The 16,406-nt window shown below is 34.2% G+C and overlaps 1 protein-coding gene across 3 annotated transcripts; it reads right to left on the bottom strand.

Annotated features, from left to right (window-relative positions):
* Window positions 1–5,973: 5,973 nt before the first annotated feature.
* Window positions 5,974–14,099, bottom strand: LOC126844326 (excitatory amino acid transporter 1). 3 transcript variants are annotated; one of them, XM_050582449.1, is made up of 10 exons: window positions 13,842–14,099; window positions 11,232–11,411; window positions 10,738–11,061; window positions 10,272–10,314; window positions 10,141–10,201; window positions 9,890–10,073; window positions 9,484–9,717; window positions 9,133–9,327; window positions 8,546–8,680; window positions 5,974–7,348 (listed from the first exon to the last, which is right to left on the bottom strand). In XM_050582449.1, the coding sequence occupies exons 1-10, from the start codon at window positions 13,868–13,870 to the stop codon at window positions 7,186–7,188; spliced, it is 1,548 nt and encodes a 515-aa protein (XP_050438406.1). In that variant the 5' UTR covers window positions 13,871–14,099; the 3' UTR covers window positions 5,974–7,185. The 3 variants fall into 3 exon arrangements, with proteins under 3 accessions (XP_050438406.1, XP_050438407.1, XP_050438405.1); XM_050582450.1 differs by lacking the exon at window positions 13,842–14,099 and adding an exon at window positions 12,763–12,984; XM_050582448.1 differs by lacking the exon at window positions 13,842–14,099 and adding an exon at window positions 12,354–12,485.
* Window positions 14,100–16,406: the final 2,307 nt, after the last annotated feature.

A 16,406-nucleotide genomic window follows, 5' to 3' on the forward strand; every position in this document is an offset into this window, starting at 1 on the left:
CTTGGTGGATTTATTTTTACTTTATAAAAGACATTTGTGACTTGCTTGACTTTAAATAGGCATATTTCTAACTCATTCTTTGTTTCTATCGATATAGAGGGTGTAGATTACGGACTTATTTGTTAGTCTTCTTTTAATAGGTGGTTATGATATTCAGCCTTCTCTTCGTATAAAAAATTTGGACTTAAGTTTTGTACATTTCATAATCTTTAGCTAACATTTTTTAATTACCATATTATGTCAAATTCTAATGTGTAGTTAGCATAGTATTAATATGTGATATTATTGTGTAAATATATGTAAATCTACGTACCGAGTTGAAGGATTTCAGTTCTTAACTAGGAAAATACGGTTTCTTAAGTCTCAATAGAGCAGTATTTATTGATTCCACTGGTATGAAGTATAAAAAAAAAGTGCCATAAAGATAATTTAAATTTAAAAAAATCTTGGAATTGCAGAGAGGTGCACACATGTCGAGTGCAGGGCATCGAATAGAAATGAAAATAAATTAAATTAATTTTATTTTATCAAAATGAATGGTATCGCCAACCTTATATAACCTGAAATCTTGCATTGGTAGGTCATAACCAAGCAATCATTTTTTTTAATTTATATATTTACAGTACAGTATTGAGTTTACGGTTTGTTAAGTTGTATTGGATTTTCATTCGCAATAATCTTTAGACTAGTTTAAGATGGTTGTGAAGACATTACACAACCAACATCATTAACACATCACTGTAAATTTAATCTACATTTACTTTAACGGAATATAAAAGCTAATCATAATATAGCTTTGTAAATCATATTGTTTCAATAACAATATATTTTTTCTTTTCTGGAATAAAACACATTGACAAATGTAAGGGATTCAAAATAACATGTTGTTAACAAAAATAATATACTGTCTATATACTACGTGTATAGTCTCATTACTTAAATATAAAAAAAAAAATGTTTTTTTTTTAAATGGTTAAAACTTGTGCAATCTGTTTTTGTCATTCTAGTTATATTGTGTGAGTATTAAAAAGAAAAAAACAACAGCATAATCCAACCAAACGCAACAACACTCATTGCTTAAATACAAACGCTAAAACACATGTTTGAGTATTATTACAATTTTATTTTGGCCTAAATAATAAGGCTATAATATTAATGTTAAGCTTGTAATTCTTACTAATTTAAAAACTGGTTTCAATGTTCATGTTTTACTGGGTTTAATTGATTCGTATACCTATAGTATTCTTTATAATTAAACGTTGAACTCAAGTCGAATATTTTTATTAATATTGTCACAATAAATAGTACTTTAAATGATCATTGATAAATTTTAGATCATTGCTATTAGCTGTGTAGATGATTTCGTTCAAAGAATTTATGTTTTATTACAAGAACATATAATACGTATATTATATAATATTATGTTAAATTATTAAAACTAGATTTCGATTAGAACAATAATTTATAATTTTTTAAGTCAGTATTAATAATTTTATTTTGGTCTAAATTTTAAGGCCTATTATGGCTATGAAATAAAATCAGGAGTTGAAAATTATTTTCAATGTCTATTTTATATAAAATTATAACGAACGTTTGAAATATTCAAACATTTTTAGTTACGCCTATTTTGTTCAGTCGGTGCAAAAATAATGCCAATTTAAGGGGAAAACATAATTATTTTGGTCAACTGGTTCAAAAATAATAGACACATTAACCTGACGTGGGTAAAACGGGAAATTTAAAAAACTTCTATTCAAAATACTCTAGAGTAATTTAGTATTCATCATTTGTTTCTTTATAATGTCAAGTTCTAGGAGAAAATAACATACGTTACAAAAGTTACAAAGATCAAAATTGTGCTTTTACTTAAACTTGAAAACATAGATCATTTCCCTTAACCTGCCTGTTACATGTGAAATAGAAGTTTTCACTTCAGAATTATAATAGTAATAATGATTTTTATTTCAAGCACTCATACAATTTTATGACATTTAAAATACAGGGTGATCAACATTTCACTTTTAAGTTATTTTTTTTCTTGTAATAGTTATATTAGTTATGCAAGTTTAATAAAATCATTGTTACATTAAATAATTAAAAATACTTTTTTAGTGTTCAGGTTAAAGAGGTTAAATAGGTTGCCAGAAATGACACATCAAATGTTTAACTGCTAGACCATTCGCTTTAAAGAATGAGTTATGAGACTAGCAGTGGCAAGGCCGTTTCTCTAGCCCCAAACAACAAACTTGTAACTTCTCATTGGGTTAAGCCATAATATTGTTATAATACAATAGTAATTTTGGGGTAACTTTTAAAATTTAAACAGCAACCTATATAATTAATTACTTATTTAAAGAGGAGCTATGTAATGGAAATTATGATTGGTCGACAATCAAATTTTACTAATCGTGTTTTGAGTTATTAGAGTTCAAGTTATTGGTGAGACGAAGGGTGGTCTGTGTTATTTTTATACGGTCACATTTCACTCGTCGTTTACTAACTTAAAATTCGAATTACTCGAAAAGTATTTATTTATCGCTTATTCTTTAATTCGAACACTAAATAGTATTTTTGTTAATTTAATAGTAAAATAGGAGGAGGAGGAGTGGCCGAGTGGGTAAGGCGGCAGTGTGTTAGCGCTCACTGTCGCCGGTTCGACACTCGGTCACAGACACTCCGTTTGCTGGGCGAGCAATCGTCCGGTAAAAAGGAACCGCCATCCCCCTCTCCGGCGACGGATTGACGACCCGTCCCGGAAGCGAATTCGTCAAGAAACCATCTTGATGGCAGCGTTGGGCCTTAAAGGCCTGTTAAGCTTGATGGTTTTTGGTTTGGTTAATAGTAAAATAACTGCTACCATTTTAACTAAAATAAATTGAAAACATTTTTAAAAATCTCAACATCAATTTGTACCCACTGATACTCGAAACAAAAATATGAAGCTTTTTTGTCTCGTTTAAATAAGAAAAAACTATATTTTAAGTAACTCGATTTAGACAATTTATAAAGGTTCTATTATAAAATGTATAAAAAGTTAATTGATATTTTATTCACATTTATTAAAATATAAGTACATAAAATATGAACCATAATTGGTTTAACTAATTTAATTACTCATTTATTTTATGATATTTTATTTTAAAAATATTACTCTTTTTTTTGGTCAAAAGTGCATTATTTTTCTACGGTAGATATAATAAGTTGCATAAATTGCGTTAATGTAGCACAATTGCCTATTTACAGCCCCGTTAGACTGTAACTAAACATTTATTTTTTAAATGTGGTTCTTTCATGTTATACTCTTATTTCTTCATTAAGCATTATTTCCGAGTTAGTTGTATGGTAAGATCAAACTTGTAGGTCGAGTCATACAATTAAATGCAACGTTTTAACTAATATACAAGTGTCCTAATTTTAGCTATTGACATAGGTAATTAATATTATTAAATTATTTAACATGAAAATTAAGTAATTACTTAGACTTCTTAAAGTAATCGACAATTGTATTTTTCTTCCTGCACATAGCTATAACCCTCTTCTTAAGTGTCATTTAGGTTAGATTATGATAAGGGTTGATCGCCTGAACATTATAATAATTCGTTAACACTGTTACCAAATGCCAATATGGTACCTGTTGATCACGCATCAAATGTATTATAAAGTCAATTTTCATTTTAGCTTCGATGAGGAGCTAAAAGTTATTTTTTTTTTACGTTGATAAGCTTTTTTTTATTTATTTATTTTGTGTTTGGCACAATATCTCTCAAGCTGCTGGACTGATTTTTTCTAGTAGCAAGTCTAAAGTTCAAAAATCATACCTAAAAATTAATTTATTTTAAAATATCACTCCTAAAAATTTGACATCTTATTTAATTTAAAATTGCAGAGCGCTATATCTTTTTGAAAAATAGTATAACTAGTTCTAATATTGAATTGAATATTCTTTAGAAACAATAATATCGATAAACATTGTCAACTAAAAATATAAAAAACTATTTCCCTTAGTTAAGGTGGACATTTTTTTCTTAAGTGTGGTTTTGGGACTGTATATCTGAAAGTTAGACTGATGTCTAATTAGTCTTATTAAGTGACATAAGTTTTTGAAATATATTATACATATGCAGAATCTCAAATAAAAAAAAGTGACATAAGTGGCTTAAGTGACCTTTGAATTATTCAAAAATGTATAGGCAACCCTCGAAACAAAATTTCGAGACAGTCAAATTGGTTTTTAAATTTGTGTGGTATATTCTTTGGACATAGTACTACCGATAAACGTTGACAGACATAAAAAATAAACCTTTCCTCTAGAAGGGGTGGACTTTTTTGTTACTTCGCTTTTTAGGGTTTAATGTCTAAAAATAGATCTAGAATGTGGCTATAACATATACAATTTTCTAAAAAATCTGTAGTCAATTTTTTGTTTTTTTTTAAATACAAAAAAAAAGGAAAAATTACACTTTGACCATAATCAGTTTTAGGTTTCTATGTGTAAGTGAATCAACAGTTAACAGGTATATTTAAAAATTAATTAATCCTACTTTTAAGGATGATCGATCATCTATGTGTAACAACGGCACGAAACTATTAAAGACAAACGATCAACCATAATCGTATACTCCTTAAAAATATATCTTGAAGCACGTAATGGCTTTTACAATGCTTTTATCAATTTTTGTATTTCTACCATCTACAGATTCGCATTAAAGCTTTTTTTTATAAGTGTTTTATTGCTTTGAATTATAATAATACCTGTAGACCTGTGATCTTTGGCCCTACTATAGTCTGGCCCCATTGTAATGACTTTGTTAATAATTAAACACATTAACATTGTAAAACACAATAACTTGTTAAACAAATGTGTAGTCTCATAACATACTATAAAGCAACGGATAAATGTCAAAAGAAGTATACATTTTAGGGAGCTGGGTGACACAGTAAGTGTGGTTCCCGAAACAAGTTTCATCAAAAGGCAGATAATAACCATATAATGAAAAGAACGGTAAAAAAACATTGTTAGAGCGTCACTAGAAAAGAATGGATAGATGTAATCAAAGATGACCTAAGGGCTTCGGAGTCGGAATTTCATTCTATTACTTTGCCAGCATTATAAATACTATTCTTGTTTTGAATAACAATGTATCAAATAACAACACACCAGACATTTAATATCATTGGAAAATTCAATATATTTTTTAATAATAAAAATATTTTTTTCATTCTAATGTATTACACAGAACTTTTATAAGTTAGGCAGTATAAGTACAATATTACGGAAATCAGAGCAAAACAAACTGCTGATTTTCGAAAGAAAAATATTAAGACGAATCTTCGGACCGTATATAGATAAAATCACAGGGGAATGGAGAATTCGAAAAATTTAAGAGCTTAAACAGTTGTACCAAATGCCTAATATAATAAGGGAAACAAAAAAAGAAGACTTCAATGGGCAGGACATGCATGGGGAAAAGAAGGAACTTTAGTTCGGATGGTTCAATGTGGGACTTCATAAGGAAAGAGACCTTTGGGACGACCACGACTAAGATGGGAGGACCAAGTCAGGAGGGACGTACAAAAGCTAGACCCAAACGCAGATTGACATGTCTTAGCGATGGATAGGGGGAAGTAGCATGATCTGTGTTTGACTGTATGATCTTAATGGTCAATTACAAAGAAGAAGAAGTATTACTCAGTAAAAGATAAATCTTTCGTTCCCAAGATGAAACTCCATTGTATAGTTAATTGCAACAATGATTTTACAATAACACTCGAATCTTGATATTTCAAGATAATGACACGACTAACTTGAAAATATATATGTTAAAATGACCAATAAAGCAGGCATATCTGTAAAACATTTAAATTTGCTGATATTTAACACCTTTAATTCCATTATATCATTCACCGAAAATTAATGTTACGTCTTATCTATTAATTACTAAAACCAGTTTGGCCAATATATAAAGTACAACATTTAAAATAATTTTTATTTTTATTGTATTAATTTACAGAGTTTGCTAAAACTAAACATTTTGATGTTTAACAAATACATAAATTTTTAAATATCAAATCAAATTATTATTATAATAAAATATTATATTTAACTAATAGATTTGGGGTACTAAACTTAAAAAAAATATTTATAGTGAATTTTATATTAAAAGTGTTGTGGATTCTTAACGGCCCCGCAAATATTGATTTTTAAATTAAAAACTAAATATTGGTCAACAAACTATTATTCTAACTGGTTGCGTTATAAAATACTAAATACTAATAAAATATTTGAATATACAATAATAAATGCTCTGTAAAATGACTTTACTCTAATGCTTTTAACAATCCAAAATAAGTTATAAATGGTTACCTTCAGGCAATTTTATGTCTATTCTGATAACATATAAATAATAATAGATTATTTATAGCTACTATTACTATATTTAACTAAAAAACAATTGTAACGAAGCGTAAAATATCAAACGTACTGAAAACAACGTTCTCGAATATTAATAAAGTTGGTTCTTATTGCTGTAATAAACAAATGTTTGGAAAAAAACTTATTGTCGTTACACATATTACTATATTGGCGATGTTGTCTGTAACCGGTATAGACAATAACCTCACTGGAATAACTTGGAAAATACAAAACGATGCTATATGCAGTTTTCGAATACGGACACGTCTTATAGAATTGGTCATTTGTACCCTGTTCTCATTTGACAAATATTGTTTAGCTAGATCATAGAAAAATCGAAAAACAAAATCTAATTTCAGAAAATTACTGCTAGAATCGAATAGATAATAGAGGACTCCATCAAATGCATATGATCCGAGAACATTGTTTTCGTTTACGGATGAAACTGTTTAGAATGAAAAATAATAATAATATTATAATAAATACCACGTGACGAACAACGTGTAATTGGCACTGTCAATTCAAACACATTAAATGTTATAACAACAAAAATAATAATAATAATCAATTATAATTATATAATAAGCGTATCTTCTAAACTATATTATATGCACTTAACGTTACGAACACGGGTACGACTATGTGTCATGTAAAATGGTAAACTACGAACTAAAATAAAAATCGTTATGATTTGACACGATGTGTACGTTATGGTAAAAAAAAAAAGAAATAATAAAGAGAAAAAAATTGCCAGGCGGTGTGGTAAAATGTTGTTACATCGATGTAGTCGTGTGCCATTGATCGTCCACAGGTTTGCCAGCTTCTAAGGCACCGGTGGTGTTTTGCGCCAACTCCAAATCATCCTCGGCCAACTTGGCCACGATACCAGCACCGTATGCGTCGCCCATCACGTTCACCGTCGTCCTGAATCGATCACTATGAAGAAAACAAACACAAACAGTTTAGACGTTTCCACGCAAACATTGGCTTCATAACAAAGCCAAAAGGGCTATAAGAATATCTATTCGAACGACTCGATATAAGTACTCCTAACAACAATATAAAATTGTTTTCTCAATTTCAACTTTGAATTTCGATGACAGTCTTGGATATCTCCAGACCATCACGGGAATTTTAAACTTTAAATTTTTATATTATGATTTTTAAGGAACTCGAGCAAAAATTAGTAAAAAAAAAATTGGCTTAAAACACAATTTTAAAACTCAAACTATTAGAAAAACAAATTTGAAATCAAACATTAAAAATAATTTATTAACATTATTGTACTCCTAAAAACTAAAATTGTTAAAAAAAAGTTTATCACAGGAACGGTTATGGTATAATTCCATCTTTTTGTTTTACGTAAAATTTAGTACTTTTGTCTGAAGCATTAAAAAACAATTTATTATGTAACTAGATTTTAGTTAAACAATAAAAGAGACCTTTTTAGTATACTGTAACCATTAAAAACCGGTTAGTTGATCTTAAAGAATGTTACCATGTTACAACGGTTAACACCAAAACATAATGACAAACATAAAATAATTACAACAAAATAGTTTTCAAAATACATATTTTTAGATAATAAAATGTGGATTTACACGTTCAGTTTTATTTGCGCAGTACTCCTTGTACAAATGTGATTTTCGCAATTATGTAATCGTGTTAACGAATATTTAAACAAAAATTTGATTTTTTAAATACAAATGACTTGTGCGAATTCTTCCGCTACGTGAAAATAAAACTATGATGGCACAACTGAAGACAGGCATTCGAACATGTAAACAATTATTTGATGTTTGTGCAAGTATTCGGACTGAATTAGTACAAGCCAGTTTGCGCAAATAAAACTGAACGTGTAAACCCAACATGAATTTAAAACTGATGTTTTATATTTCTATTAAAATAATGGGGTAAATTTTTCATTGAGGACTCCGAAATAATATGTAAAAGATATTTAACTAAAGTAGAAGGCAAAAGTGATGGAAACAGAAAGACGCAAGGTAAAGAAAGGTGACACAGAAATATGTGAGGTGGATAGAATGATGGTGGAAAGAAACGAGCTGACAAATATAAATTTAAAAAATATAAAATATGTATACTTTAGAACTTTCTTATCGGTTTTATACTCACAGCAGCCAGTCGACGGCGATAATTAAGGATACGTCATCGGCGGGAAGACCTAATGTGTCGAGCACCATAACCATGGTAACTAAACCAGCTTGTGGTATACCGGCTGCTCCGATGCTAGCCATGGTGGCCGTTACACTGTAAACCACATGAATACATTACAATACAGGTAAATTTACAATTTTAATGATTTTATAAACTTTAGTAAGAGTTGTCATTTTAATGGGATTCTTTTTAACATTAATATGTCTATGTCTGGGGGTCGAAAAACAACTTGTGTAACGAAAAAATGCAACGTTTTTTGGTGCACTCCCCGTGGTGCTAGAAACTTGAAATTTGAACCATAGCTTCCCTATAATGGTCTCATGCAAAGTATGAATTTAGAAATGAAGCCATAAGACATATTAATGATCTTATGTTTTCCCCAAAAGGATAAGATTCGGTTTTTTTTTTAAAGGTTTCATGAAATTTATTTTTATTATGAACCAGCTTATGGTTCTTATTAAAAAACATAATTCTTGTTAAAAAAACAGGAGCTATGAACCGACCTATAAAGTTGAAAAATAAAATCTAAGAACCATGTCGCTTACCTGACGGCGGCGATCTTGCCAATACTAAGCGGAATACCTCGAAGCTGTGCTATGAATATGGCCGCGACGGCTTCGTACAAAGCTGTGCCGTCCATGTTAATGGTGGCCCCAATGGGCATGACAAAACGCGACACTCTCACGTCGATCTTGTTGTTCTCTTCTAGACAAGCCATCGATATGGGCAGTGATGCTGAACTGTAAATAAGTAAAAAAAATCATCAAACCCAATGACCAATAAACTTACTACCCCTCCACCTAAAAATGCATTCGGCAAGAGAAATAAAAATCAATGTTGTTAAACACTTTTTGCTGCCTATAAGACACTCACGGCAGAATAACAAGTTTGTTTACCTGGATGCTGTTCCAAAAGCTGTGATGATGGCCTGTCCCATGTTCATAGTGAACGTGAACGGCGACTGGCGAGTGAACGCGGTATACATGAGTGGCAGCAAAACGAATCCGTGCACGAACAGACCGAACACGACAGTGATGAAGTACAATCCCAATCGTCCAACGACTGCACCAAAGTCATCAAGTTCTAGCACTTTCGCCGCCACCAAAAATAGCACTCCCATAGGTGACAGCCTAAGAAGAATTATTTTATTAGTATACTACAATATGTTGTCAATTATTTGGTCATTTGGCGAGAAAATAGAAAATGCTAAAACAGACACAAATCATGCGTGGAGGAAGTATTGTGATCTTCACAATTGGTGTCACATTCGAATGGCAGAATAGATAAGAAATTTAGCATTACCATATCACCCAGTTAGTCATAAGCATCACGGCCTCTCCGAGAGAATCGAATACGGCCAGAAGCGGACGACCGGCTTGACCAAGTTTGCCAATGCAAATGCCGAAAGCCACACTGAATGCAACCAATCCCAAAACGTTGCTGCCATCCACCATTTCAGACTTAATTTCCCAGGTGGCAATAGTGTCTGTTGACAATTATAACATTTTATGATAATACACAACTTAACGGTACAGAGACTGGGATTTACTTACCAGGTGAATGCGAAGAGCTGTTAAAAGCCGTGCCGTGAGGCGGTACCAATACTGTCCGATACTGTAAAAAAACGAAAAAATTAATTGTTAGTTTTCGAGTATGTTTATGGTAAACGAAAAGGAATACTCACGGTGGATATGCACGCCTCGATGAGATTGTCGGGGAATATGTTCCTATGTAACAAACACACAATAATAACATTACTATGCATTACAATAACAAAAGATTTCTTCGATTACATAATGAATCACAATTATGTCGCAAGACAATTTAGCTTAATAAATCATAATCATTTAAACATAATTTTCTCATTTGGAGAGAAAGAGACAGAATATTTATTCCAATAGCTGAAAACTCCCTCAAACTTTGTTCCCAAAATAACCACAAGAATATCAATTGGTACAAATGAGATAAAATAAGATAACTAAAAACTGATTTCAATTAAACAATTAGTATTTTTTAATTATTTATACGCAATCTAGTTAGGACCGTGTCTTGTTTTTCTCTCTCTATGATGACCTCAAATTTCTGTCACGTTAATATCTATATCTTAATATATTTATATATATATATATATATAGAACAAACACACAAACCTGACCAAGTCCAGGATGGTGTCGGATGTGGTTATAGGTCGACTGGCAGACGTATCTACCGTGGTGGTACGTTGCTCGTCGGCGGACAGTTTTTTACCCGGGTGTATGAGCATCACCCAAAATATACCTTGCAGCACAGCCATAGACGTGGTAGCCGCGTAATACAATACTGACTGCATGCCTATGCGCTTACTGAGAGACAGGTCGAGTGATCCGATGGCCGACACTATGGATGATACCAGCAACGGTACGATGAGCATCTTGAGCATTCGTAAGAAAAGATCGCCGGGGAACTGTACGTAGCTCACTTCACGTTTGGTCCAGCTGAAAATATCAAGTCGATAAAAATGAATTACAACTACAAAAGCCTTAGTAAAAATGCTAATGTCACCGCTCTTCATTCAAAATCCCCATAGAGCACACTGGTCTAACATCACACTCGTTTTAACAGGTCAATCCGAGTGAGATCTTGGCCGTTTAGTGTATTTACTCACTCTGATTTGGACGCCTTCAACAAGAATCCTAGGCCCACACCACCAAACACCGACGCTATGGTCAGTATGGTGAGAAGATTGTGCGAAAAACATGACTGGGATGACTGGTCGTCGGCGACAGCCTGCTTGCTGAGCCTCCTGCCGGTGGTACTCATACCGGTGCCGGGCTTCAGCGGCGACCTGAAATGCAATCATAATGGTTTTTATATGTTTGTAGTCTCACGATATTATTACACGGTTTGCAGGTCAAGAATAGTGAGATAGGATTTATTAAAATAACGACTAAAATAATAATATTATGAAGGATTATTAAATTGCGGTTTGGTTTTGTCCGTTTATGCCGAATGTTAACTTGTACCAATTCTAAGCCAAGGAACCCAAAGACCTATAAGTCGCCTCAATCACAACTTATTATCACGGATTTAGTATTATGCGCTAATGAGAAACCTTCAAGCTCTTGCAACCGGGAAGATAACTTGGCAACAAAGTACGTGAAAAGCGTGTTAGTTATTTTAGGGCAAATCACGTTTGCGAAACTTGTTTACTCGGTATACAGAGTACGCATTAATCATTTTATAATTTATAGGTCGGGAAGTCATCGGCGATAACGTTGGGAAAAAACAACGAAAACAATATGTATATAATGAAAAAAGTTGTCAGATTCATTACGAAAACACTTCCAAATGTCATTTTCAATACTGTCTACGACCTCGAAAATTCATTTGGGACTACTGCCGCGTCCTATATATGGCTTTGTTCGCGCCCAAGTGGATGTCGTTTCTGCGAGACGGGACGCGTGCAAACGAATCCACCCATCGGGTTAATCTATTCGTGGTCGCGCAAAGATGGTCTCGTCTCTTTGACGAGAACAACTCCCATTTGTTTTTGCCTAACACGTGGCGGTTAGTGAAGGTGCTAAGAAAAGTCAGCGTGTGTGTGTGTATCTCGTCTGCGCGCTAAGCCGTTGAATGAATTGCTGTGGACGCGTTAGCATACATGCAGACCGGTTCATAATCTGCGCACAATAATAATAATGGCCATATTGGCGGCATTAAAACGCAATTAACGTGACGACGGTACCAATAATGCGGAAACTAACGGCCGACAGATATAATACCGCACCTGGAAACGCACGGGCAATAACACTTGGAACACCACATCTGACTTGGTCCTACAGAGGTTATCCTGCGGGGTTTTCGTGGGCGCGCTGTGTACTGCGGTCACACGTTGACTGTGCGATCGGTCGCCCCGGCCGTGCCGGTATCTTGACCTTGGTCAGTGCGACGGGTACCACAGTAGCCGCCGGCGCCCATGACCCGGTTGCTCGGCGGCGAACCGGTTAGGTTGTAAAGCGGCAGAATAAAAAAAAATAATAATAAAATATTATATAAAAAAATAAAAACACAAAGAGAGCTACTGCCGGTGGTGCCGCGGCGCGCGGGCCATTTATTGCTTTACCGCCATTCCGCGCGCCGGCTGCTATTGTACTAACAAGTCATTAAAATATTATTAAATCTCTGGGCACACTCACCAAACGGTTAGGTTTTCTATTAAAGTACGTGTAGGACGTCTCTAGTAGGTACGGTCTAGCGGCTGTAGGTAGGTAGGTAGACGGGTGTAGGTATATTTGTGCGTGTGGCAGAAGACGCGCCAAACTATCTTAGTACGTATAACAATACTAAACAATCACTGGACGGTATCACTGGCACTGCACGACGACTTATGTGTTTGGGACGCGCGTCGACTGACAACCGGTCGGCGTCGACGGCGGTTCGCATAGTCGTCCGCTGCTGGTGGGGGTCTCCCCGTGGTGTTCGCCGTCTCGTTCGCCTTTCCTGCCCATCATCGCACGGCCCGGTCCCGGTCAATAGGTCCCCGGTGGTCGACGCGATAAGGGAGATCGTTCAACTACACCCGCCCCGCGCTCGCCCGATAACATCTCATTAATTGTAGCGCATAAACTGGCGTGTGAAACGTCAATTAATTAGGCCGGATACGCCGGCAGATCCCACGGTAGCTCGCGCAATGCCGACGATGATATCATAATATATTACATGAATCAATTTAACGTCCTCGCGGGTCCCTTTGAACGTCCTCTCTTCGTCGCCCACCATCGGCGACAGAAAAAAAAACATCGACCAAACGGTCCACCGAGCGACCTCCTGCCCGCACGGCACCATAAAATACACATTTTAATAGATACAAATCGAAACAGCGTCTGACTCGTTGGTTCTACCGATATGATGTGTAATAATTATTCTAGTACAGTATGCAAAAAAAAAATGTAAGTTTGACACTATAATCCAGTATTTGGCAATGTAGTGTTTTTTTTTATATCAGATACAATTTTTTTTCAATGAATTTTGTATGAAAAAATGTATCTCAACGGTATAAAATATCTTGATATTCTATTTGATATTTAAAAAAAGAAAAACACTATATTGCCAAAATCTGGGGTAGTGCCAATCATTAGTGCTGTTCCCCTAAGTGTATTAAGCCGTTTATGGGCAAACAAATATGTTTAAGACATTTTCACACGATATTCTTTAAATGGTAATTTTATACATTGCTGCCTGTTATTATAATATAAAAACTCGTTGTGATACTCACATTTCGTTGTCGACGTCCGCTGAGTACATGGTCGGCCCTGAAGACGACTACGGAGGTGGTGGTGGTGATAAGCAACAACAATATATTAACCCCCTGTGACGGACGACAACAGAAATGACCACGCGTCGGTGACTATGACTAGTATATCATATATATATTTATATATGTGTGTATAAACTCAGATAATACAGATGTTAATAATAATATTATGAGTGAGTGTGCAAAGTCCGAGCGGTGCGGCCTATGAATGGAACGCGACTAGCACGTTGTCGATGAACGCGCGTGTACGGCGCACGGGAAGCCTTGGGTGCGGAGGCGGAGGCGGTTAGGTGCGGTTATAGACTCGCGTTTTGCATACAGATAGAACATAGCGTTGTCGTATAATATTATGTTATAGCAGTTAGCTAGTCGTCGTTGTTACAGTTGTGTTTAGCGAACGGGTTGCCGGCCGTCAGCTGATACCTGTTAACGACGTACCTACGACCCAAGGACGCATTATCCGTCTGGCCAAACAGTACATATTGTAACGCTCAAATCGCGAATACACCAAAATGCGTTAAGAGTCTGGCCTATTTTTTGCTACCGTCTAAATACCTAGTACGTTGCCGGTAGAATAGTTTCAGATACGGATAGAGCCACTCAAGCTACTCAAGGAACAACACGGCCGACCTTAAGCTGCACGGAAATTCAGTCCATTTTACGCAACCAAAGATGAGTGAGAGCGAGGACATTTTTAGACCCTTTAAAAACTTTTAGAACTCCTTCAAAAATGTTTGTGAAAATTAAAACCGTTACTTGGGACTACGCCTGTTTAATTACTGACATTTTCGAAAAGCCAGAAGGCGTTTTGAAGTTTTTTTAATCCCCTTACCCCTCGATTTGCACCAGTAGTACCCACTTAACTGACGACACAAAAGTGTCCATTGAATTTCTCGAGTTCAGGGAGTACGCTAATCAGCATCATTCGTTTTCCGTCCAAGTATCGGGTCTAGATCCTTTGTTTACGCATTCGGCCTAAAATCACAATATTATCCGTCTGTATATTATTGGTTCACATATAACACACACATTGCACCTCAGAATGGTCCATCAATCATTTAATACGGAACGTATCAGTCAGTAAGGGACGTATTTTATGATGTGCCGTGATTTCTATTTAATAGTTCTGAACACGGGTAGCTGCCACGCATGTGGGAAAGCGTTTTTGTTATGGTCATCTCACTGCTAAAGGGTTCCTACAGGTTCGGTTTTCCTGACTGCATCTTCCCGTTGAAAGATTAGCATCCGGTCAATTTTTAGTATTCACCTTTTTCAACAAGTTCAAGAGCTGTGTTATTTGTTTTATAGTTTTTTTAATTAAGAATATTAAGAATATTTAACTGAACATTTTGACTGATCGATAATTAGTTACGATTTATTATTTTTATAATTATTGATGTATATAGTTTAGACGGAAGGGAAAGGACGGTTGAGTAATGCTCGAAGATAAAATATCGCTATCCCTCCCCCCTGTCTAAATTCCATCGCCCCGAAGACAAATTTTGCAACGTCAGAAATAAACCAGACATAAATGCATCGAAACATTATCAATGTTAGTAAATTAGTCTTAATTTAAAATGTCAATAAAATACATACATTACATTTTAGGTTACGAAAGTTAATAGAGCACTGGATCTAATCAAAAGAGACAAATATTTGTTGTAAAATAATTTAAATAAAAATGTTTAAAAAAAATGAAAACTTTATACAAAACCAATATTTTCTGAGGAATTAAGTCTTACGTTAAAATTATCACCGGCCACCCTGTATAGACGAATAAAATAATTATGATAAATGCACCACTTAATTGCAGATATATTATCTATAATAACCATAACTAACACTCTTAATCATTTATATAATTGGCTGTGTGTATGTTTTTGTATATGTCCCGATATCATGTTACAATAACTGCTACACCGATATTGATGCAGTTTTTTTTAACAATTTGAAGCCAAATACCGGAAAGTTCATTGGCTATTTCAATTTTATTTAGTGGGTAAATTACCTCCTTAAAATAACCCTTCATTCTTATTATTTATTATATTTAATACTTTACGGTTAACAACACTAGTATTTATTGTTTCCATTTTACTACTTAGATTCCATTGATTTTTTAATTTTCGACAACTAATTTGAAAATGTTTTTAACGTTTTTACCATTTCATTTAGGTAGTACATAGTAAAAAACACTACTGCGAAAATCATTATCATAATATATTCAATATACAGGGTGATTCAAAAAGAATGAACCGATTCCATGATCAAATATTTTGTAAGTAAATGTATGAATCAGAATGAGGGAGTGGCTTTTTAAAAGATTAGGTTTCTAAGTTTCAAATGGTTGCTACGTGACCGCGCTAGGTGCATCGGTCTCCTAGGATACCTTTTCTGTGCTGTACCTTGCAACAAGGTTTATGGCCCATTTTTCTTTGAAGGAAACTCTGTTATAGGGCAAACCATCGAGGATATGCTACGAAAGGGCTCTTCCCTTTACTGGAAGCTGATTCAAATGAATTCATTTTT

This window comes from Adelges cooleyi, unplaced genomic scaffold (genome assembly GCF_023614345.1).
Source record: "Adelges cooleyi isolate 19-005CV unplaced genomic scaffold, UGA_ACOO_1.1 ACOO_flye_CR_arks_rails_tigmint_CR_PRNA_651, whole genome shotgun sequence".
Taxonomy (NCBI): domain Eukaryota; kingdom Metazoa; phylum Arthropoda; class Insecta; order Hemiptera; family Adelgidae; genus Adelges; species Adelges cooleyi.

Coding starts and splice junctions, on each gene's coding strand:
- LOC126844326 (XM_050582448.1), bottom strand. CDS start 12,391: ATGTGGTGTTCCAAGTGTTATTGCCCGTGCGTTTCCAG. Junction 10,202..10,271: donor TCGAGGCGTGCATATCCACC/GTGAGTATTCCT, acceptor GTTTTTTTACAG/TATCGGACAGTATTGGTACC. Junction 7,349..8,545: donor ATCGCCGTCGACTGGCTGCT/GTGAGTATAAAA, acceptor TTTTCTTCATAG/TGATCGATTCAGGACGACGG.